At 40.0% G+C, this 24,232-nt stretch overlaps 1 protein-coding gene across 4 annotated transcripts in view; it reads left to right on the top strand.

Annotated features, from left to right (window-relative positions):
- Positions 1 to 24,232, top strand: part of FLT1 (fms related receptor tyrosine kinase 1) — a 196,848-nt gene that overhangs the window by 94,525 nt on the left and 78,091 nt on the right. For 2 of the 4 annotated variants that reach the window (XM_055244574.2, XM_055244575.2), the window contains exons 12-14: positions 5,202 to 5,310; positions 12,338 to 12,646; positions 17,408 to 17,554. In XM_055244574.2, coding sequence (XP_055100549.2) covers positions 5,202 to 5,310; positions 12,338 to 12,646; positions 17,408 to 17,554 — 565 coding nt within the window. Of the gene's footprint in view, positions 1 to 3,163; positions 3,375 to 5,201; positions 5,311 to 12,337; positions 12,647 to 17,407; positions 17,555 to 19,233; positions 19,452 to 24,232 lie in introns of those variants that run through there. The other 2 variants (XM_063619208.1, XM_055244577.2) reach the window with 2 other exon arrangements.

The following is a 24,232-nucleotide window of genomic DNA, read 5'->3' as shown; positions in this document are numbered from 1 at the left end:
GCTTAGACTGCGGTGATCCCTTTATCCACCTTCACATGGTAGCCTGCCCAGCAATGCTACTCCACAGGTCAGTGGGGCAGCGATCACACTCACGCTGGAGCACCTTGGATTTTTTTTCTTTGTTTTGTTGTATTTTTTTGTTTAACTTAAGGAAGGGTATAGAGGACAATAAAATTTAGTTTCCTTATTGGCGAGTTTTGGCCCAGATTTGTGAAAAGTGAGTCATCAACTGGAGTTGCTAGTAGCAAATGTGTACTTTCGTATTGTCTAAATGGTGTTGCCAAACTGTTAGGTTTGTAGATATGGAGGAGGAAGTAGAAGGAACCCCGTGTTAGAAAAAACACACAGGAAATACGTTATCACAGCATTAATTCTGTAAGGTTGGAGAATCGTTACCATTTTAATGTGTTAGCAATATTTCCATTGAAATCCTTCTGACTGTACCTTGAGAAGTGTGTCCTGTATGAGACAAATCCATGACAGGAGCAAGAATCCTAACCACAGAATTACAGCTTGTGTTTCAGTTCCCACACACACCCCAATTTTTTCTAAATCTCACGTTCCGTTTTCCCATCGGTTGGCTCAAATGTGCCACCCTGTGTTAATTTTAGATTCTTCCATGACCTTTACACATCTACTTTTATTTCTCCATGAAACACTTGAAAGGAAGCTAAATTAGAAACATTCAGAGATTAAAATCAGTGTTCCGTATATAGATTTTTAAAAAACGAGTGCTGGAATTAGGCTGAATGACACATCAGCCCATCCATTCCATTCCGTGCGGTTCAAACAACATTGTAGTAATGAATTACTAATGCTTCGTGAAGGGGAAGGAAGGAAGGAGCATGAAAAACTCCAAACTTACAGTACTTGCTGATAGTTTTATGAGCATTCCTGGGTCATACCAAAGAGCCTAGAGAATGGGCTTGAAGGATCTGTCTCTAACACATAAATCCTTGAGGACCAGGCCAGGCAGCTGGAAGCACTGCAAAAAGCAAAAGTAGTAAAAATGAAGAGTAGAAAGCATGAGTCCTTTAAGACTAATATAAACTTTGATAGTCTTATTTATTTATTTATTTATTTATTTATTTATTTATTTTGGCACAATCTCGGCTCACTGCAACCTCCGCTTCTCATGTTCAAGCGGTTCTCCTGCCTCAGCGTCCCAAGTAGCTGGGACTACAGGCGCCTGCCACCATGCCCAGCTAATTTTTGTATTTATAGTAGAGACAGGGTTTTGCCTTGTTGGCCAGGCTGTTCTTGAACTCCTGACCTCAGGTGATCCACTCACCTCGGCCTTCCAAAGTGCTGGGATTACAGGCCTGAGCCACCGCATCCGGCCTGATAGTCTAATTTTATTTCAGCACTTTTGCTTTTTTCTCTTCCTCAGTCCTCTTTCATTTATTTTCAATTGTGGAAAATGAAAACTAGTTATAGAACTAATACAAGTAGATATCCTTAAGAATTTATTTTGGCATACCTTATAGAATAAATGATTATAATTTCAAACGCACAACTCAAATTCTTGGTTACTTTCTCTTTGAAAGTATTTAGTTGATATTGCATGCCCAAATTGTGATGCTATTTTCATTTTTTTCCCTTAACACCATACTGTTTGGATATAAGCACTGAGGAACAGATTTTTTCCTTTATTCAGAAGACTCAGACATTGAAACTCACTGTCCCATGCAAAGCTGCCTTCTAGTCCAGCCAGACTACACTGATCTACAATTCACACTTGACCTCCTTTCTCTGGCCCTATAAAGTTTAAACTTTAATTGTCAAATAATTTTATTTTCAATGAGAAAATGTTTGAATTTATAATTTAAAAATATATCCTCTGAAAGAGAAGTACTCTAGAAATGAGAAAAATTTTAATAAAACTGACCATAGGATATGTTTCACCTTTTTAACTTTTCTTCTTTAGTGATAACCATTGTATTTATCAAATATATTTTCAAACCGCATAACAACAGTTGAAAAGCAGCTTGCAGTTATGTAAAATGTCATCAAAGAAGCAAACTAATATTTCTGTAAATAGTAGTAGTATTTAATTTATGTTACCCATCTCTGCTGATTAAAGGAAGTATTCTCAAGGAAAAATTCAATTCAAGGTGTAGACAGAACTTTGCCAATAGATCTGTGTTATTCAATTTAAAGAGTCTCAAGGCGAGAAGCAATTTGGTGTAGAGATTAGGAGCATAGGCATGGAGGCAGGCACACCTGAGCATAAATTCTGCCCAGGCCTGTCTGTGGTCCTTTGTATCTTTGGGTGAATCATTTAATCTCTCGGAACCTCAGTTGTCTTACCTGTAGAATAGGGTAATATACCCATCTCGCAGGGTTTTAGGGAGGATTAAATGAGACAATTCCTGTAAAGTGCCTTGCATGCTGCCTGGTGCATTGTAAGGCATACATAAAGGTTCACAGAAACAAAGAAATAATGTAAACTCCCATCAACTTTGTTTTCTGCTTCTATTTTAATAGAAGCTTTGGAGACATGATTTCTGGGGCAGGCTTGACTACGAGTAATGTGTCTTGTTTTGGAAGATGTCATTCACACAAAAGAAGAAAAATTCAATACATTTCTGTCTCCATCTTGTGACCTGGATTCATTTCACTTCGGGGCACCTCAGTTTTATTCTCTGATTATACATAAATTTGGACCTATTTGACTATTTGTTGGGGACTTGTAAAATGGCCACTGCCATTCCCAGGTTACCTACACAGGTCTTAAACGTGGCAAGTGTATACATCTGAATTGGTTTTCCCTTGCCACGAAATCTAGTTCTTGTTCTCAGTTGCTCTAAGTTCAATGAAATCAAAATCTTTTAAATAAAAACCCAAACATGACTCATAGATGCAGATAAATGCTGTCCATAATTTCAAACACTCCCAAGCCAACAGAAATGGGGTTTTCACTTATTTACTGAGCAACAATTAATCTGAGAATCTGAGTAAGTTTCTCCTGAGGCCATTAGGATAAACGCTTGAGAACTAACTTCATGAGAAAAACAGTGCTGGAGCTGACACCCCAGCTTAAGAAGGCTTCATCTGAGCTCCTTGTTTCTGAATTTTTTGCAAACTGCTTTGAAGCGTCTAAGCTTCCTGAGACAATATAAGGGAGTCAGAGTCGTATTTGACGATCTCTCCTGTCTTCCAGCTTCCACCAGCTAACAGTTCTTTCATGTTGCCACCTACAAGCTTCTCTTCCAACTACTTCCATTTCCTTCCATGACTCTAAACGAGCGGGTACAACAATTACAAGGAAATGGCTATTCAGAATTTTTTATGTCCCACCTCTTACAAAGATTCATCATCAGAATAAGAAAAGGGACACCTGAGCTCTCTTTCATACTCTTTCCCATGGATTATTTGCGTTCATATAAGCTTTCCTTGCAAAAGAGAGAATAATTTTTGTGTGATCTTCAAGGAGGGAAATTTTTCTCTATCACCTTAAAGAATGATAGTGTTAAGGGAGAGATTGTGTCATATTCATCTCTGTCTCCCTTACAACATCTGGGCAATGCCTTGATAATCACTCAATAAATGTCTGCTAAATTGTCTGCCACATATTGCAGACACTTTCATTACCAATAATTTCAATAATACACAGAGAATATATGGGTAGGTGTAATTAAGCAGATCCTTCCAACAAACAGAAGAGAAAGCACTGTGTACTACTCACTATACCACAGTGAAAATTGTAGAGAATTTGGACCAATGAATTTGCTGGCTAAAAACATTAGGAACATGTGTTTAAGTCTTCCTGATCTGTAGATTAAAGACAGAAATACCTTATTAGATGGGATAAGAAAACACAACTAAAGTGCCTAGCACATTACTTAGAAACTCAGAAAATGTTAGGACTCTCTCCTACAGCCAAACCACTTGTAGAGTATGTCCACCACCCTGGAAAGTCAGCTGTCACATTTCAGCCTTACATTACTTTAGCCTGTAAGCCACTTGTCATTATACTTCAGCTAGGACACTCCGTTAGTCTGGAAGCATTAGCACAGCCTCTGCAATTTCAAAGCCCATAAACAGTTATTTTTGTCCTAGGAGACAGGCTGCAAAGATTTATAAGTAACTGGACCAACTTTTCTTTTCCATAATTTTAAGTATGAGAAACTAGCTTTCTCATTTTTTTCATATAGATTATACACTACTTTTTAATGCAAGCTTGGGTTAAATTTAAGAATGTTTAACAATTTGTTTCATATTGCCAATTTTTTTTCTTTGGAAGACTGCAAGTCTTTAAGTTGTGTAAAGTTTTGTTTCATTACTTTTTAGACATCACAATTTGAAAAGTGCTTTCAAGTTCATGCAATTTTGACTGCTAATGTTTCTTTAGGGACTAAGTTGTCAAATAACAGCACTAAAGTCTAGTGGAACAATATAATTGCATTAATTCATAATTTAAATTTTCATCTTCTAGATTAGGAATAGATACTTAATCTATTACGAGAAATTAGGTAATTTACACACACACACGCACACACACACACACACACACACCCTCCTTCAGGACCATCCAGTGCTGCATGCCACATTATTTGAGCATATAAGAAAATGTTTCAAGCCAGGTACGGTGGCATGTGCCTGTTGTCCCAGCTACTTGGGAGACAAAGGCGGGAAAACTGCTTGAGCCCAGAAGTTCAAGGCCAGCCTGGGCAACATAGCAAGACCCCATTTCTTAAAGAAAAAAAAGAAGTTTCAGCCAAACATTCTCTTCTGTCCTTGCTCACTTAACATGCCTGTTATAGAACCAAACAGCAGAGAAGGCTCCTGTTATAACTGGCATCCATGCTCTCAGGTCACCCAAACAAAAGGGAAGGCCTCAGCCTCACCTGTTCCTCTCATTGATGTGGAACTGACCACCTCATAGGGTAGGACGTGCAGTCCCACATCTCAGCTTCAGGTCTGTAATTGTTACGCCAGCAGCACGAGATAAATAAGCCTGAAACCCTCATATGAGTCGGATGTCATAGGCCCCGGTCTCCTGAGGACCTGCTTTCCTGTTATTTTTCCATTCTTGTTGGGGCTCGGCAAGGGGAGAGCCTTCTGATCACCACCACCTATGCAATACTCTCTTTGCAGAATGAATGGAATAGCTGAATCATTTCAACCTCAGAAGTAGCTTGGGGTGTTCAATTCGTTATTTGTCCTATTGCTAGCTAAAGTTTCCTTTTCTTTTGCAGACGGCTAGCACCTTGGTTGTGGCTGACTCTAGAATTTCTGGAATCTACATTTGCATAGCTTCCAATAAAGTTGGGACTGTGGCAAGAAACATAAGCTTTTATATCACAGGTAAGCCACACATCCTATACCCAGAGACAGCCTGGGGACTTCATTCTCTCTTCAGTCTTGTTTGCTTTTAGTGCATTTATAGCTTGAGTGATTTTTTTTTTTTAATTCCATAGAATTGTCAAACTTTGAGTGCCTTCATCCTTGCTCTCAGGAATAGAATTCTACCTCATCGGATCTCCTAAAGAGTTATTTCCCTGAATTCTCTTTTAGAGTTATTTGTGTTTGTCTCCCTCCCAGACTGGATTGTGAATTGGGAATCTTGTATGCTCATTTTTTCATTCCCTTCAGTACCTAGCACAGGGTCTGGTACACAGCAGTTCAATACCAATCAAGGAAACCAATTATAATGCATATAATATGATGACATTGTTTTTGGTTTTGTTTTTGTTTTAACGAAAAAGTTAATTGTTTCACAACTTAGGTAATTTAGACTTTTTGGGGAAATGAGGCTCTGTAGCAATCTGAAACGGAGCTTTATTAACAATAGTTAATGTGCTATTTTTTGATAGCATTTAAGAATTTTTAGCCTAAAATATGATGGTCTCTGCAAATCTTAAAAACCTCCAAGGTACACAAATGGCACTCCCTATGTCCCTCAATGGGTACAGGAAGGAAGTAAGTAGCTCAAAGTATAAAAACAATTGCCTGGCTCCACACTCCCCCAATTTCTGAGGAAACATGGGCAGTAAGCCAACTTTCTGGAAACTTCTCACTGCACGGGGCAGGCTGCAGAAATTGCCAAAAGTTCTCCAGAAAGAAATAGACAGGTCCAATTCCATGATACATATGTGTTGTCAGATCACAGGAGCCTCTGGCAAGTTAGCCAAGCCCCAGAGAAGCCGTGCCATGGGAGATATCCCTGAATAGACTCTCATAGAATGTCACGGCTGGCAGGGATTCTAGAGGCTATTCTGCATCATAGCTCTTGTGTTTTCCAGATGAGCAAATGGGATTTGGAGAGGTGCATAGCAGAGCTGCTCTAGGCCAAGTCAGTCCCTGTCTCTTATGTTAGAGAAGTGGAAGAGAAGTCATCTTTGCATCCATTCCAAGTAGGACATGGCCTTTATTTAGAGAAGGATTCAGACGGAGATTGCACACAGATTGGTGCTCTAATAAAACTCAGATGATTTGGACTAATTAAATACAAAGGTTTGCACTGTCCTTTATATTTGGTTGGAAACAAGTTACTGTCGCAGCCTATAGTCATAGTATGTCTGATTTAGAATACAAAAGACTGAAAAATTCCTGTTTTGTTCTGAACATTCAATAACTTTGTAACAGTTTAATCAGCACAGTTAAATGGTACAGTTCAACTCTACTGAGCACTTGGAGGAACATCAATGAGGTCCTGTCTTTCTAGGAACACAGTTCTAACACCAAAGAAACACAGAAGAAATGTCAAATTACATATACCCTAGTATCAAAATTTATGTGCAGAGGTAATGTGACAGATAAGCTTGCTTTCTAAAGCCACCACTGTCCAATAGAGATATAATATAAGCCACAAATACCATTTAAAACTTTCGAGTAACCACGTTTTTTTAAAAGTAAAATTAATTTTATTTAACCCAATGTATCCAAACTATTGTAATTTCAATATGTAATCAGTATTTTAAAAAAATATCACACTGCTTCAGACTTTACACTTAAATCAATTTGAATAAAATCAAATAAACTGAATATGCTTCAGTTCTTCTGACACAGTAGCCACATTTCAAGTGCTCAAAAGCCACATGTGGCTCACAGGTACCAGATGGGACAGTGCAGCTGTAAGCCTCTGAGAAGGAAGCAGGACCCGAATAGGAGGAGAGAAGGTGGGATTTGAATAGGTGGAGAGAAGAGAACAGGCTTGCCCTGACATTTTCCGAGCCAAGACAAGAGCACCAGTGGAGGCCCACAAACCATACGTCTAACTACTGACAAGTTCTACATCAAGCAAACAAGCCATTAAATACCTTTTAGCCCCCTATGGACAAATATACTTTCATGATGACCTGAGAGGTCAGGATCAATTTAGAGCTCTGAGACTACCCAGATTCCAGAGCAGATCGTGGCAGCATCTGGCGGTGCAGAAAAACTAAATCACCCACCTCCCCTCTCCGCCCCTTAGCCTGTCCACACTGCAAGGGGCCATGCACCGTGTGTGGTGTCTCCCAGCCCACACATCTAAGCTCTCCCCATGCCCCTCACAGATAGCCTCCTTTGGCCACTGCTTGGACAGACCCAAAGGTGTGAATACTGACAAGCAGTCTGATCTCAGGAGGCCAGACCTAGGGAAGAGCCAACCTAGAAGCAGATTTAAATCAGCCTTATAGGGAATTCTGAGATCCCAGGGACCTGGAGCATGATATAGGAATGGAGTGACACAGGCTGTGGGTAGGCATGCTCACTTGGCCCCATAAACTCTTCACATTGTGGGAAGAGCTGCGACCAGAACAGAGCTGCGACAGGGATCCTTCTTGCCTGGGTCTGAGGGCAGTACTGGAAGAGGATGTGCTAAGAGAAGGGGGGAACATCATGCTCACTTCCTTATTAATCAGTGTTCCCAATGAAAGCTAATCGATGCCTAGCATGAGTCACAGCACCAACATCTGGCTAGCCCAGAGTCTCATCGCTGCATCATATTTCTACCCATGGTTGTTGCTGAAAGGGCGCAAGTTGATAAAGGTGATCTCCTGCTGAATTCAGGCAGAAATTCCCTCCTACCTCTCACCATATTGTACAATGTATAACCATGGTGGGGTGGAAACCTTTTCTAGATCCCAAGGCTTATCCATACAAAGTGAGAATTCAATTCAGACATACCTACTTGAAGCTCACAGTTCTTTTCCTCTAGAAATCCAAGAGCTTTAATCTTAAAACTGACACAAGTTCAGCCAACCAAGCCCTCATTGCCTGTAATATACTTTCCCTTAATCCTTTTCTACCAGTCCTGAAAAGTTCTGGTTTTGATTGTGATATTAGGTTAACTTGCTTACATTCATTATTAGTTTTTAAATAATTATTATCTTTCTCTCACTCAAATCTTTGTCACTAGAGATGAGAGTAAAGACTCAGGAATATTGTACCTCATATGTCTATTTTTTTTTAAAAATGAACATATATTTGTTCAGTGTTTATACTTGACTCAGTGAGGGTAATGCTTTAAAAGTGCCTGTCTAAAATTTTAATGCTCTTCTTGTCTAGATCTGGATCTTTACTGGTCCTCATTTCAATCATGTTGCCCTTAAAATACAGTTACTTGGGGCCAGGCACAATGGCTCACGCCTGTCATCCCAGCACTTTGGGAGGCTGAGATGGGAAGATTGCTTGAGCACAAGAGTTTGAGACCAGCCTGGGAAACATGGCAAAATCCTGTCTCTACAAAAAATACAAAAATTAGCTAGGCCTGGTGGCATGTGCCTGTATTCCCACCTACTTGGGAGGCTGAAGTGGGAAGATCACTTGAGCCCAGGAGGTCGAGGCTGCAGTGAGCCATGATGGCACTACCACGCTCCAGCCTGAGTGTCAGAGCCAGACCCTGCCTCAGAACAATAACAACAACAAAAACAACAACAACAAAAATTTTGAGTTGCCTTCCAAATTGATGAAAATGGTAAACTGTGGCCATTAGAATCCTTGACTGCTTCGACTCCACACTTTGGCACACACTTGTACATAGCATCCACTTGAAACAAGCAGAACTTCCTGGTAACCATTCACTCTCTTTTTAAATAATATTTCCACTCTTCAGTGGCAGTAGAGCCTTCTTTATTTTTACCCAACAAATGAGATCCTTGGCATCCTTTTAAATTCCTATGCTTGTCCCTTTTGTGAACTTAATGCACATGCCTGATCCAATTCAGTTGAAATATCTACCCCCAAGTATGCACCTTTATAAATAGATTACACTTTCATCTAACCCTGGGTTGAATGCCTCTTCTGAGCAAGGGTTGATTCTTCTCCATGACACCTCATAAGATGCCATGGATGTGATAATATGTTAGATGGATGAGGATTATTTGGTAATGATGATGACTGTGCTGAATTCGCCACAGATACTTAAGTGTGGGAAGATTTCTTGTTTTCACTTTGAGGGTTAGAAGGCAATTCTTTCTTGGGTCTGTTTTTGTACTCAGACTAAAAAAAAAGTCAACATGAATTAAGGAGAAAAATCCCTCCGGGATTTTTATTTATCATCTTCCATGGATCGAAAGAGAATACCAAAGGGGTGAGACTGAGAAATAGTCATTTCTAAAAGGCTGTCTGATAACATAACAAATTAGCTTCAGTGACCATGTCCCCTGTATAAGAAACAGGCCTCAAAACGAATTTGGTTCTTTGCTTTTCCTATGTGTGTGTTTTTGCTGTTTTGCTGGCACTCAGCATGACTATGGGTGTGTTAGCAATTACTGAGGGTGAAACAGGAACAGCACTGCCTTATCTCCCTGGTTTCCCAATGTCACTAAATGCATTTTATTTTGAGATTCCTGGTGGTGCTTGGCAAAGATAAACAAAATCTTCCATCAGGAAACCTGTGAGCTATTTCCACAGGAAGTTTCAAATCACTAAAGTAAATAGAAACTCTCTACACGATCTCAATGGTGTTACTTGGGCTCACTTGGGTTCTAACTACCAGGATGAGAGCTCATAAATGCAAAGTCTGTGGTCTTGTTAAGAGTCGATTGCAACCAGTGCACAATACCTCTGCTCTAGTATCCGTGTAAAAGTTGATGGCTGATGTTTTACTCCTCATGCTTGGAAAATGGCCCAAATATAAAAAGATGCTGAATTAGAGCAACTATTTCTGACACCTTATTGTTATCTTAAAAGTGACTGTCAGCTGCCCCTCCTGCATCTTCTGGCACATTCTTAGATTTTCATTTTAAAAGCAGGAAAACCTCCACTGGTATCCTCTCTCCTCAGCCACTGATGGCTTCATAAGCCACTGTTACGCCCCGCTCCCAGGTTCCAAATGAATACTTTGGCATTTCTTCAGACGTGACACTTTATAATAAAGCCAAAGCTCAGAAAAATCAGAAAAACAAGCAAAGTGAGATTTAGGAAAGAGTTGATATGATATCTAATTTTGGACTATTGTCCCCTTAACGTTTAAAGGTTTCTTTATAGCTTTGTGTGCAAAGTATAATAATAATAATAGCATAACATAATGCTTTTCATCTTCAAAGCACTTTGTAAGATGTTGGCCCAAATTCTTTGCTCAAATGCAGATACACCACTAGTAATAAGCAATGGGAAGGTTTTGAGAGCGGGTCAGTTCAGGGCCGGCAGACTTTTTAAAATCCTCCCATGAGACTGGGCCAAAATGATACTAAGAAATTCTCAGCCCCAAAGTGAACTGATGGCCCAGGTTAGGCATGCGGAGGGGAAGAGCTCGTGGGGTGTTGACAGAGACACCTGGGAGATGGAGATGAAGGTGCCCAAAATATCTGAGACAGGTCTCAGTCAATTTAGGAAGTTTATTTTGTCAAAGTTAAGGACACATGACTGTGACACAGCCTCAGGGGGTCCTGACGACATGTGCCCAAGGTGGCGATTGAGGTAGAGCTTGGTTTTATACATTTCAAGGAGACATGAGACATCAATCAATATATGTAAGATGTACACTGGTTCCGCCTGGAAAGGCAGGACAACTCGAAGTGGGGAGGGGGCTTCCAGGTCATAGATAGGTGAGAGACAAATGGTTGCATTCTTTTGAGTTGCTGATTAGCCTTTCCAACGGAGGCAATAAGGTATGCATTTGTCTCAGAGAGCAGAGGGATGACTTTGAAGAGAATGGGAGGCAGGTTTGTCGTAAGCAGTTCTCAACTTGACTTTTCCCTTTAGCTTAGTGATTTTGGGGTCCCAAGACTTATTTTCTTTTCACAAAGATTAGCTGGGAATCGACATTGGAGAAAATGGCTTTTAATGACATAGCCACCTTCAGAACATGTTTAAAATATTTTTGAGAGTAAATTTGATTTTTAAAATTATTCTCTTTACCCCTCTATCACCCCCATTTTAGAATCTGGCAACTCTTCCAGATTAGTTGTCCGCATTTTCAGAAGAAATCTTTGCTCTCTCAGGTCTGAATAGAACCATCCCCATAAAAGAAGTCCTGAGTAAGTCAGTGGGCTCCTCTCTGGCCCACTGTGCCACTGGCCCACCGTGGTCTTTGCCGGACCAGGGCAAGTAATCTGGGACAGGAGCAGGAAGAGGATAGTGAATAACAGTTGCTTCTCACTGCAAAAGTCTAGGACTAAAGTGGAATTGATTGACACTTTACCTAGGACTTCCTATTCTCACTTGTTCACAAACTAGTTTGGATAAATTTGACCATAAGTGTGCCTTTGGTTTTTAGGATGAATTGCTCTTATGTTACTTCACTATTTTGCCCACTTGCCAGTGTCACTTGCCAGTAGGAGTACTGTACATGATTTTAAAAATAGGAAATGAGGCTGGTCACAGTGGCTCATGCCTGTAATCCCAGCACTTTAGGAGGCCGAGGAGAATGGATCACCTGAGGCCAGGAATTCCAGATCAGCCTGGCCAACATGGTGAAACCTCACCCCCACCAAAAAGTACAAAAATTAGCCCAGTGTGGTGGTGCATGCCTGTAATCCCAGCTACTCTGGAAGCTGAGGCAGGAGAATTGCTTGAACCCTGGAGGTGGAGGTTGCAGTGAGCTGAGATCATGCCACAGCACTCCAGCCTGGGCAACAGAGCGAGACCCTGACTCAAAAAAAAAAGAGAAATAAAGTTAACACCCAAGTTGGAAAAACATGCCACTTTGAAGAGCAACTTCAAGTGAATCAGGAGCAAATGCCATCCTGATAACTGTTCTGTTTTGCATTTCCCACCTCACTTCTGATGGAATGAACTTAGTTGATTCCCACCTGCTACGTTTTCTCATTTACCCCAGATACTCATCCTTTTTAATGCTGATGCTGAGAGAATTTGTGCACGAACAATTCTTAAGATCTTTGAATATCTCATTAAAAGACACTGATTTTTCTGTTAACTGAAGTTCTTTATTCTTATTTTGTAGATGTGCCAAATGGGTTTCATGTTAACTTGGAAAAAATGCCGACGGAAGGAGAGGACCTGAAACTGTCTTGCACAGTTAACAAGTTCTTATACAGAGACGTTACTTGGATTTTACTGCGGACAGTTAATAACAGAACAATGCACTACAGTATTAGCAAGCAAAAAATGGCCATCACTAAGGAGCACTCCATCACTCTTAATCTTACCATCATGAATGTTTCCATGGAAGATTCAGGCACCTATGCCTGCAGAGCCAGGAATGTATACACAGGGGAAGAAATCCTCCAGAAGAAAGAAATTACAATCAGAGGTGAGCACTGCAACAAAAAGGCTGTTTTCTCTCGGATCTCCAAATTTAAAAGCACAAGGAATGATTGTACCACACAAAGTAATGTAAAACATTAAAGGACTCATTAAAAAGTAACAGTTGTCTCATATCATCTTGATTTATTGTCACTGTTGCTAACTTTCAGGCTCAGAGGAGATGCTCCTCCCAAAATGAGTTCGGAGTAATAATGAGACCCCCAGGCCCCAGCTCTGGGCCCCCCATTCAGGCCGAGGGGGCTGCTCCGGGGGGCCGACTTGGTGCACGTTTGGATTTGGACGATCCCTGCACTGCCTTCTCTGTGTTTGTTGCTCTTGCTGTTTTCTCCTGCCTGATAAACAACAACTTGGGATGATCCTTTCCTTCCATTTTGATGCCAACCTCTTTTTATTTTTAAGTGTTGAAGCTGCACAAACTGAATAATTTAAACAAATGCTGGTTTCTGCCAAAGATGGACACGAATAAGTTAATTTTCCAGCTCAGAATGAGTACAGTTGAATTTGAGACTCTGTCGGACTTCTGCCTGGTTTTATTTGGGACTATTTCATCTGCTCTTGATTTGTAAATAGCACCTGGATAGCAAGTTATAATGCTTATTTATTTGAAAATGCTTTTTTTTTTTACATTAAGCACAATTAATCTTGAACTTGAGCTTCTAAAATGGGCCCCAGGGGTGCAAGATGTTGGTGTAATTCAGAGATAGTAAAGGTTTATCTCAGTGTGAACTATAGGAGTCCATCCAAATCAATGTCCCCTCCCTCCTCTCCTGCGATTCAGGTAATTACGCAGTTAGTGCCACAGTAGACTAGCCTAGCAAAGGGTTTGCTCCTTGCTGTCTCTGACTGCACTGCACGGCTATTGATGGCACCTGAAAGAAAGTGGATCGTGCTTTAGTTTTGAATATTCCTGTCCTCTGGTTATTATTTTAAGGAACTTTATCATGTGAAAATGACAGCATTCAAAGGTGTACCACAATCAATTTATCAAGGAAATAAAGGCTATTGTAACCAGAGATTTAATGCATTCTTCTAAATGTAAATTTAAAATTTGCCCTTTAAAAAGGTCCACTTTCTCCATATGCAAATGTTAATAGGATTTTTATGGGGATTAAGAAGCGGCAAGACTATAGAAGCAGAATTCAAAGTAATTTTAAAAATACACACCAGTTTTAAATCAAGAGAAGTTGTAATCTCTTGTTTTAAGCTTGCATTTGAGGGAAAATGACTTTTTCACCAATTTAATTTGCATTGTTCTGGTTTTTTTTATTTATGATTGATCATTATATGTGACTTGCATAAACTATTAAAAAAAAAAACTATAATGACCAAAATAGCCATGGCTGAGAAACACAGTGGCTGGGCAGTTCAATAGGAGGTGACAACATGACAACTTCTCAAGCTTGGGAACTCACCAGACTGTTTCCTCCTTTAGGTAACAGATTCTGTCCCACGGCTAAACTTGTCTTTCACGTGGGAATTGCTTTTGTCAAACGTGAAAGAGTAAACAATAGCATTTCCCCAGAATGCCAGTTTTATGGAGCCCCAAATGCTCTGAAAACAATTAGTAACCTGGAAGTTGTCAGCCCAAAGGAAAGAAAAATCAATTGTATCTTGAAATTTTACCTATGGCTCTTTGGCCTGGTGTCTTTGTTCATTATAAGTTAGTGTGTTCCTTCAGGAAACAATGCCTTAATACCATAGAACGTGGGGGCCTTAATAGTTGCTAACATTAAAAAAGCAAATAGAATGATTGAGGGATCTTTATGAAAACAAAATGGTGAATTGGACATGCAGAACCTACCATTTCCTTCCCCCGTTTGCAATTTTTATGGGGAGGGGAGGATGTTAGTATTTACAAAAGATGATTTTAAGAACTTCCAAGAGATGAGTTTAAGAATTCCATAGAGTATTAGTTGTTCACTGTGTAATTAATCCTTCTGGAGAGTCTTTTTTTTTTTTTTTTTAAGAAAATTTTGGGTGGGTTTTGTTTTTTATTAGTTACCCTGGGGGTATGTTACCCTGGGGTATGAAGGGAGGTGAAGATAACGGGGGTGGGGGGGGGACAAGAAAAAAGTAGAAAAAAGGAGGCTAAAATGGGGAATAATTGAAATGGAATAGGGGGTGTGAGGCTGGTTCCTCAGTCCCCATTCCAAACGGAGGATAGAAGCTGTGTATTTATGTGACCTGGCAGATCTCTGGGGCCATAACACTGAAAAGTGAAAGAACCTGGTGGGCAGCTATCTTTGGCTACTGATAACCAGCAGAAATGTCTGTTAATTCTGATTTTCTCAATTTGAAGGGATCAGCTACACTGCTAAATTTTGGAAAGCCACTACCTACTTCCATCAAGTAACAGGTTTTGAAATATGGGTTCAATGCACCTCCCGTATTCAAAACGTCAAAATAGATTATTATAATGTATAAAGTAAGAATTGACAAAATATGATTCCTGGGTTGATTGGTCATTTAGAAACTAGCCAAAAGTGAGACTTTTAACATAGAACATTTTTCAGAAATGGGTACAAAGAAAAATGCATATTACTGTATATTTCAGAGTGTTTATGTGAACCTTGTATTTAATTGAGAGTCCCATGTACATTCTGCAGCCTTGTTGCTGCTTCTATCATCTGAAGTTTGTGTAGTACAAATAAGGCCTTTGGGATTCTTAATGACATTTATGTTAAAATGTTCTCTTCTCTTTAAGCATCGTTTTCCAATCCACCTGTCAGGGAGTCCAAATCGTGTCTGTGTTGATGATGTTATACTTTGTAGCTAGAAACACGATTTTAGTGTTGTGGGCCCTATATTCAGACTTCCTTTTTACAAGACCGATGGGCAGTGATAGATTATTTTATCATATTTAATGCATGGGAAATAGTAAGTGTGCTGAGGAAGTTATTAAAAGTATAACTCAGTGAATTGGGTCTGAGTTTTAAATGAGATATTTCAAAATTGGCTTGCCACTGTAAAAGAGATTAAATAATAATAAGATACTGTTCTTTATGATCTTGTCATGTTTCACTGATATGTTTGGGGTCTTTACTATGTAAAAAATGTCAAAATTGTAATGAGCAAGCATGTACAAGTAGTCATAAATCAAAGGTTTTAAACAGGACTGCATTTTCAATTAGGAAAAGCTGTTTGGCAGATAGCACCCAATGCAAAAACAGAAATACTGTAACGTTCTGCGTAGTGGGCAAGATAAGATAGGAAAGACATGCTCAAAGAGGCAAAAGGATCATTGCTATCATTCATTCTACACTAGTTTGAAGAAGTTTTTATACATCAGAGCACTTCCTTCAGCACACTTTTTTGCCTTCAGATTTCATTTTTTATAAAATGAGAAGACTAATGATAAGCTACAGAAATCAAAATTTATTGAGAAATCTGTTTCTCCTAACAGATAGTAACCCTGCCATGATATACTACTTCAACAACGTTATAAAAGTTATATGATAATATACATTTTAACCTGGGATTTCTAAATTGCTTTAACAAATGCTAATCCTGAGAGCTGCCCTGCAGGACTCAAAAGAGAAAGGCTTTGGGATGTGGCAGAACCCTGCAGGGACATGGAATCAAGGCCATTGCAATGTATCATCTTTGTAGCATTGTCATCACTCCTAAGCTGCCTTCACAGTTTTAGTACACTAAGATGAGGAAATCGAAAATGGGCAGAGAAAGCTCATACTGTATAATTGAAGACAGTGACAGAGAACATGTCAGTTATGCCAAAACTCTTTTGATTTCTGGTCCAGGATTTCCAACAAGAGGGGAAAGGAATGACTTGGGAGGGTGGGAAAGACATTAGGAGTTGTTTTTATTTTTTACCTTGGAAGCTTTAGCTACCAATCCAGTACCCTCCTAACTAGAATGTATCCACATCAGCAGGACTGACTGACTACTTCATTAGAGATATACTGTACTCATTGGGGGCCTTGGGGGTACTGCTGTTCTTATGTGGGATTTTAATGTTGTAATGTATTGCATCTTAATGTATTGAATTCATTTTGTTGTACTATATTGGTTGGCATTTTATTAAAATAAATTGTATTGTATCATATTTGTATGTTTTAAGAGAAAATAATATAAAATACAATATTTGTACTATTATATAGTGCAAAAACTACAAATCTGTGCCTCTGCCTCTTGAATTAATTCTTTGGTTGCTTGCATTTGGGAAGGGAATGGAGGAAGGAAAGAACCAATAAAGCTTTCAAAGTTCAAGAAATTCTCCTGTTTGGTCTGCTGCCTTACAACTTAGGTTACTGACAGTTGAGTAACACAAACACGCCCCCACAAATACATCGATCAAAACTCACACAAAATTATATTAGCCTATCACTACAACACTATATATTTATATAAAAATCATTACAAGACTGTACACAAAATCATGTTTTTGATTTATAGCTCCTAAACTATTATGCAAAATCCTTGAGTTTTAGAAAAGCTCCTCTCAAAAAAAGGAAGGAAACTAGCTAGCTAGGCAAAAGCCTTTGTATTGAAATCTAAAAATACAAAATCTAGTCCTTGATTTCACGGTGTTGTAATAAATTTCAATTTATCGTAGCATCTTATTAAAGTGGAAGCAGCAGGTTAATGATTGAAGAGAAAGTGAACAAATGCAAATGAAACCTAATAGTTGAGTTTTGCTGTTTCTCTGTATATTTTAAATGTTGATATGCACAGACAATACAAGAATAAAGTTGACGAGTAATCACAACTCCCTTTCTTTCTTCACTAGATCAGGAAGCACCATACCTCCTGCGAAACCTCAGTGATCACACAGTGGCCATCAGCAGTTCCACCACTTTAGACTGTCATGCTAATGGTGTCCCCGAGCCTCAGATCACTTGGTTTAAAAACAACCACAAAATACAACAAGAGCCTGGTAAGAGACTTTTTTTCTTGCATTTATTATTTCTCATCTTTCATCAGCCCCCTTTTCCCTTAACATTCCCGTCACCTGCTTCCAGTGTGTATAGACCTACTTGCTGATAGAGCCCCACACACTGGGATCTGGTTCATGCTGATATCAACTTCCAGTGAGGAACATTTGGGCCAGTTCCTATGCAGACCATATTCCTAACCCATAGAAAGATCCTGCAGAATCTATTCGCTGGAATGCTTTAAATAGTGCATTGAGAAATACATGAGAAGAGCCATGTAGAAAATGATTCAGTTCACCATGACAGCAGGGAAAGTGACGAGTTAGTTTCTTGGCTTTGAGGTATTGCAGAACCCGGAACACCTGGCATATATGAAGTTCAGAAAAGTAGATTTATAATCTCTTTTTCTTTCTTTCTTTCCTTTTTTTTTTTGAGACGGAGTCTCACTCTGTCACCCAGGCTGGAGTGCAGTGACACCATCTTGGCTCACTGCAATCTCCTCCTCCCGGGTTCAGGCGATTCTTCTGCCTCAACCATCCAAGTAGCTGGGCAAGTAGTTGGGACTACAGGCATGTGCTGTCACCAAGCCAGGCTAATTTTTGTATTTTTAGTAGAGAGAAGGTTTCACCATGTTGGCCAGGCTGGTCTCAAACTCCTGACCTCAGGTGATCCGCCTGCCTTGGCCTCCCGAAGTGCTGGGATTATAGGCGCATGCCACTGCGTCCGGCCGAATTATAATCTTTTAAATTCATCTACGCAGATGTTAAGGATTTGGTAAAAAGAAAACTTTTTAAATTATGTTTGATCGTACTAGTAAAAAACATAAATCTACACGAGTGGATATAGGTTTATTTTCTTTCAACAATACATATAGTGCTGTGGGGTCCATGGGGAATTGGTTCCAGGACCTTCTGCAGATTCCAAAATGCGCTGATGCTCAAGTTCCTTATATGAAATGGTATGACATAGTATTTGCATATAACCTACACATATCTTCCTGTATACTTTAATCATCTCTAGGTTACTTTTTTTGTTTGTTTGTTTTTTTGAGACAGAGTCTTGCTCTGTCACCAGGCTGGAGTGCAGTAGCCCGATCTCAGCTCACTGCAGCCTCCATCTCCTGGGTTCAAGTGATTCTCCTGCCTCAGCCTCTCGAGTAGCTGGGATTACAGGTGCCCGCCACCACACCCAGCTAATTATTTATTTATTTATTTATTTTATTGAGACAGAGTCTCACTCTGTCACCCAGGCTGGAGTGCAGTGGCGTGATCTCAGCTTACTGCAAGCTCCGCCACCGAGGTCTCGCCATTCTTCTGCCTCAGCCTCCAAAGTAGCTGGGACTACAGGTGCCCACCACCACACCTGGCTAATTTTTTGTATTTTTAGTAGAGACGGGGTTTCACCATGTTGGCCAGGATGGTCTTGATCTCCTGACCTCGTGATCCGCCCGCCTCAGCCTCCCAAAGTGCTGGGATTACAGGCGTCAGCCACCGTGCCCGGCTCTAGGTTACTTTTAATACCTGATACAATACCTACACATCAATTCATGTGAACACAATGTAGAACTTGGTGCGTGACAAGTTCTTTGGTTTTTGGAACTTTGTGGAATTTTTTGTTGAATTCACAGATGCAGATCCACAGATACAGAAGGCTGACTATACTTTTTTTTTTTTTTTTTGAGATGGAGTCTCACTCTGGGCTGACTGTACTCTTAAAAACAACGAGACTTAAGCCAATAAGTATAAACACGTCTATTACCTGCCTCATAATTCTGTGGTTAAATGAGTACAATGAAATTATTTATGATTTTAATTGATATTCGTATTTTATTAAAAATAAAATTGTCATTTATTTCCAATATTCCAATCACCTAAATCAAATAAATGGCAATGTGGAGTAGTCCTTAAATGTAAGTCCTCTACACAAAATGAAACCTCCATTTGAGTTTGATGCACAAAATGGGGTTGTGGTATAACAACTCCAAATTTTAAGATATCTGCAAATATCTTAGAGAGACCTTACACTCAGCAGGTTCAAAACCAATCACATCACTTCATTTTTCTCCATAAAGTAGCACCTCCTCTTATACTGACATCAAATATTTAATCATCCAAACTAGAAGGTGATGGCCTCTCCTTTGCCCTCTTCGTCTAATCAATCACCAGACTGAGCAGATTACACCTACTAAATACTAAATATTTCTCAAATCCATTCCTTTCTCTGCTTCCCCATTATTCTCTCAGTCCAAGCACTCATTACCTAGCCTCTGAACACCTTCAGTGGTCTCCAGACTTGTCTTCCTATCTCTGTTTGCATCTGCCTTCCACACAACAGTATAAAATGCAGCTGTGAACATGGCACTTCCCCGCTTCAACTCTTCCACCAGCTCCAGCTCTTCGACTCTGACACACTTTGATGAAGTTCAAGAATCTGACAGAGAATGCCCTCAACATCTGGCCCCTGCCTACTCCTCTAACGTTATGCTCAGAGTCGCCTGCCTTGAACTTTATAACTTTATATTCCAGCAGTGCTAAACTCTGGTAGATCACTGCAGACATTATGCTGTTTAAACTCTCTATGCTTTCTTTGGTTCTTGTTTACTCTCTGCCTAGAGTACCTTCCCTTCCTTTGTCTCATCCCTTAAGACCCAGATTGGCTGTTCTCTCTCCAACTAGGCCTTACACAACTCCCACAAATAGGAGGCAGCTCCTCCATGAGTCTTTGTTACTTATAACTGTTTCTACTTCTCTCTTGCTGAGCTTTTAAAAAATCATCAGTTCATGTGTGTCAGTATTACCTATGCATATTTCTACTCTTATGTATTTTTTTAATCATCAGTTCATATATGTCTCCCCTCCAGATGACAGATAGTTTATCTTTTTTGTCTTATTTATGTCTCGTCTTTTTATCTTCAGAACCTAACACAGTGCTTGACAATAAATAAATGTTCCATGAATGAATGAATGAATGAATGGTTTTCAGAAAATCTCAGGCTGCCCTGAGCAAGCTCATAGTGGTAGCACAAATGCCTGGATTTGGCATGGGGGTGGGGCCCATATCATGGAAGTTTTAAAGCTGAAGGGACCTTTAGAATATCTTTAGTCTGACATGTAGAATGGAAAACTTAGGCTCAAAGAGGTAAAGTGATTTGCCCAAGATGACACACTACCAAGATGGGTAGTTTTGTGGAAAACTAGACCCTTGAGAGGTTCTCCCAGAATAAAAGGATGAATAAATACATGAGTAAATAGCTTGTGAAAGAAACTGTAAAAAAAACTAAGTTTTTCTGTTTTTGTTTTTGTTTTGTTTGTTTGTTTTTGAGATGGAGTCTTGCTCTGTCACCCAGGCTGGAGTGCAGTGGCGCGATCTTGACTCACTGCAACCTCCACCTCCCGTGTTCAAGTGATTCTCCTGCCTCAGCCTTCTGAGTAGCTGGGATTACAGACATCCACCACCATGCCTGGCTAATTTTTTGTATTTTTAGTAGAGATGGGGGTTTCACCATGTTGGCCAGGCTGGTCTCAAACTCCTGACCTCCAGTGATCCACCCACCTTGACCTCTCAAATTGCTGGGATTACAGGCGTGACCCACCTCACAGGGTCAACTGTTCTAAGTTCTGTATTCCTCAAACTTACTTGATCACAAAATCCATTTTATGAAAGATTAGTGTAGGATGTTGAGTGATTCTTTGAAAGAAGTAAATGTGAAATAAGTTCAGTTTTTATAATTTGGAAGTGGGTAAAAGAATCAGAGTTAAAATGATTTGGGAAGCTTAGGACCGTTATGAGACTAGAGGAGAGACAAGGCAAGAGAATGTGTCCCAGCAGCTACCACACACCAAAAAAGAGTCCAGTGTGCTGGGGAGATCAGGGCTTGAGTCCTAGCATGGCCCTCATGAGTCATATAAGAATTTGGGCAACTCATTATTCCTTACTCTCAGAGCCCTTTTTCCCTTATTTATAAAACTGGGATAATTCTGACCACACAGGGATATGGTGAGGTTTAAATGAGTTAACGTAAGCTGGCCCACAGTCATGGCTTGTTCAATGCTGCCTTCTGACCCACCTCATTTATACAGAAATCGTCCAGTGAGTTGGCAGAATTCACTGGAAGGCATCAGAGTTAATTAATAAGCTCAAATGTCAAACAACCCTAAAACAAAATAATACAGATTCTCCCCCCACCACCCCTCCACCACCCAGCTTTCTCTGATCTTCTGAGGACCAAAAGAAGAATATCTAAAAACAGGTCATATAAACTCTTACACAAAATATTCTATAAATATCATTCTAGGATGCTACAATTTAGCAATTTAGCACTTATTAAGTTCAGCTATACCAAGTCATCAATTTTCTTTCTCTCGCTTCCTTTTATTCACTCTGTAAAACCAGTATGGCCTTTAGGAAAGGGCTTTCTTAATTTTCTGGAGATAATCTTCCACATGTATATAGTTTCTGTAAAGTTCCATATGTAATATTCCCATTTGAGGAGCGAATGCAATAGCCAATGCAATATGCTCCATGACAATGACCCTTATGGTTGTATATATGAGTATCTTCAAAACTGCCACCTCTTTTATGATTATTTCTTTTTGTAAACCTACGAATAAAGGTAACCAAAGTGATAATCCCTGATTCGCCAATTATTGCAAAACTGAAATGGAAGAATATTAAGATCATGGCCTGCAAAGACTGAAAAGTAGTTCATTATATACCCAGGCTTTAGCCAGCTTGACTGAGTTTTAAAACCCTGAAAATAAACTATGTATCCTCTAGGGACTTGAGGTGCACCTTTTAGATGAAGTCTGGCAGCTCAAAAAGGATTGATATAGCAAGAGAATTTTAATGACCTTGGATCATTGATAGGATCCAGTCCATTATCATTGTTATTTTTTAAATGATAACTTGCTCCCATTCCAAAGAAAATATGAGAGAGGAAGCAAGGCACACACAAGGACTCACACTTTGTACAAGCGCCTATAAAATGCCTACTTGGGGTAGTTGGAGCTTTTTCCTCCCTTATCATTTCCTTTCAGGAAAAAACTTTCAGTGAGGCACAGCCATTCACCAGAAGAAAGGCAGTTTTAAGAAAGTGTTACAAAAGCTGAGTAGTAAATTCTTGGGCCAAAGGGCATCAAGCAGGAATAAAAGGGATCTTAAGTGTGCAGGCCCTGGAACACATGTGAACAGATTGCAAGAGACAATCTTGGCCAGGGCAACCCAAACAAGAAGAGACAGGGCCCTGCACACCACACTGCCTGAATACCTCGGGGGTGGCATGCTGTCTGCTGCCCATGCCCAACTCCTAGCACCACTGTCAGGCTTCCCGGGGCTTCCATTGCTTGGCCCCATCCAGCTCATTACTACTTACTTCCTGCTGCGCCCTGACACAATTCTTCCTCACTTTTTCCTTTCTCCTCTTCTCCCTTCGGCCCTGGGCCATGGGCTGCCTTCAATTCTTGCCTGAAAAATTCTCTTTCCTCTCACTACGTTATTCTCCTCCCACTAATGCTTTTTTGTTTTGTTTTGTTTTTTTGAGATGGAGTCTTGCGTGGTCGCTCAAGCTGGAGTGCAGTGGCACAATCTTGGCTCACTGCAAACTCCACCTCCCAGGTTCTGGTGCTTCAGCCTCCTAAATAGCTGGGATTACAGGTGCGTGCCACCATGCCAGGCTAATTTTTGTATTTTTAGTAAAAACAGGGTTTCACCATGTTGGCCAGGGTGGTCTTGAACTCCTGACCTCAAGTGATCTGTCTGCCTCAGCCTCCCAAAGTGCTGGGATTACAGGTGAGAGCCAACGCGCCCGGCCCCACTAATTCTTGATGTTGTGAAAGATCTTCTCTCACCTTCCAGGGAAATGATTCTTCCTTTTTTCTGATGCCTAGGTTTATTTACAACTCATGTCATTGAGCACATCACTTCATTGTTCTCTGGTGTTACATGTGTTTATTTTATAATATCTTAATATGTCTTCTCTATTAAACATAACAATATAAGATTTATTGAGTGTTTACCAGGTACCAAGGCACTATGTTAAGTGTTTTGGAGATATCTCATTTAATTTTCACAACTCTCCTATGAGGTAGGGACATTATTAGATGCATTCCACAGATCTGTTTTACTTAATGAGCACCTGTGAGGTGCCTGCTGCTGCTTTATAACTTTCCTAATGCTAATTTGTTTGCTTTTCATAACAATTCTATGAGGTTTGCTGAATGATTCTGACTGTTTTACAGACTAATGGATGAGGAAGCTGAGACATAGAGAGGAAAAATAACTGGTCCCAGGTCATAGAGTTAGTGAGTAGCCCTCCAAGGTTCAGAGCAGAAGAGTTTGACTCTGAAGCCTGCACTCTGCACACTGAACATATGGGCATTTAGCATTGAGCATAACTAAATGTTAGCTCACCTCACTCCCAAGAGAACAAATGAGCACCAGTTTTAAATGATATAGTGGGCATCAATAAACATATATTTAAAACAATGAATATCTGCTCATTCCCAGGCCTTAAAGATTAAGTCTCAGTCAGGCACACTGGCTCATGCCTGTAATCCCAGCACTTTGGGAGGCTGAGGCAGGCCGATCATGAGGTCAAGAGATCGAGGCCATCCTGGCCAACATGGTGAAACCTCGTCTCTACTAAAAATACAAAAATTAGTTGGCCATGGTGGCGCATGCTG

The sequence above is a fragment of the Symphalangus syndactylus genome, chromosome 15 (genome assembly GCF_028878055.3).
Source record: "Symphalangus syndactylus isolate Jambi chromosome 15, NHGRI_mSymSyn1-v2.1_pri, whole genome shotgun sequence".
Lineage (NCBI taxonomy): Eukaryota > Metazoa > Chordata > Mammalia > Primates > Hylobatidae > Symphalangus > Symphalangus syndactylus.
The sequence above is the reverse complement of the archived record's forward strand: the minus strand, read 5'-3'. Positions and strand labels throughout refer to the sequence as shown.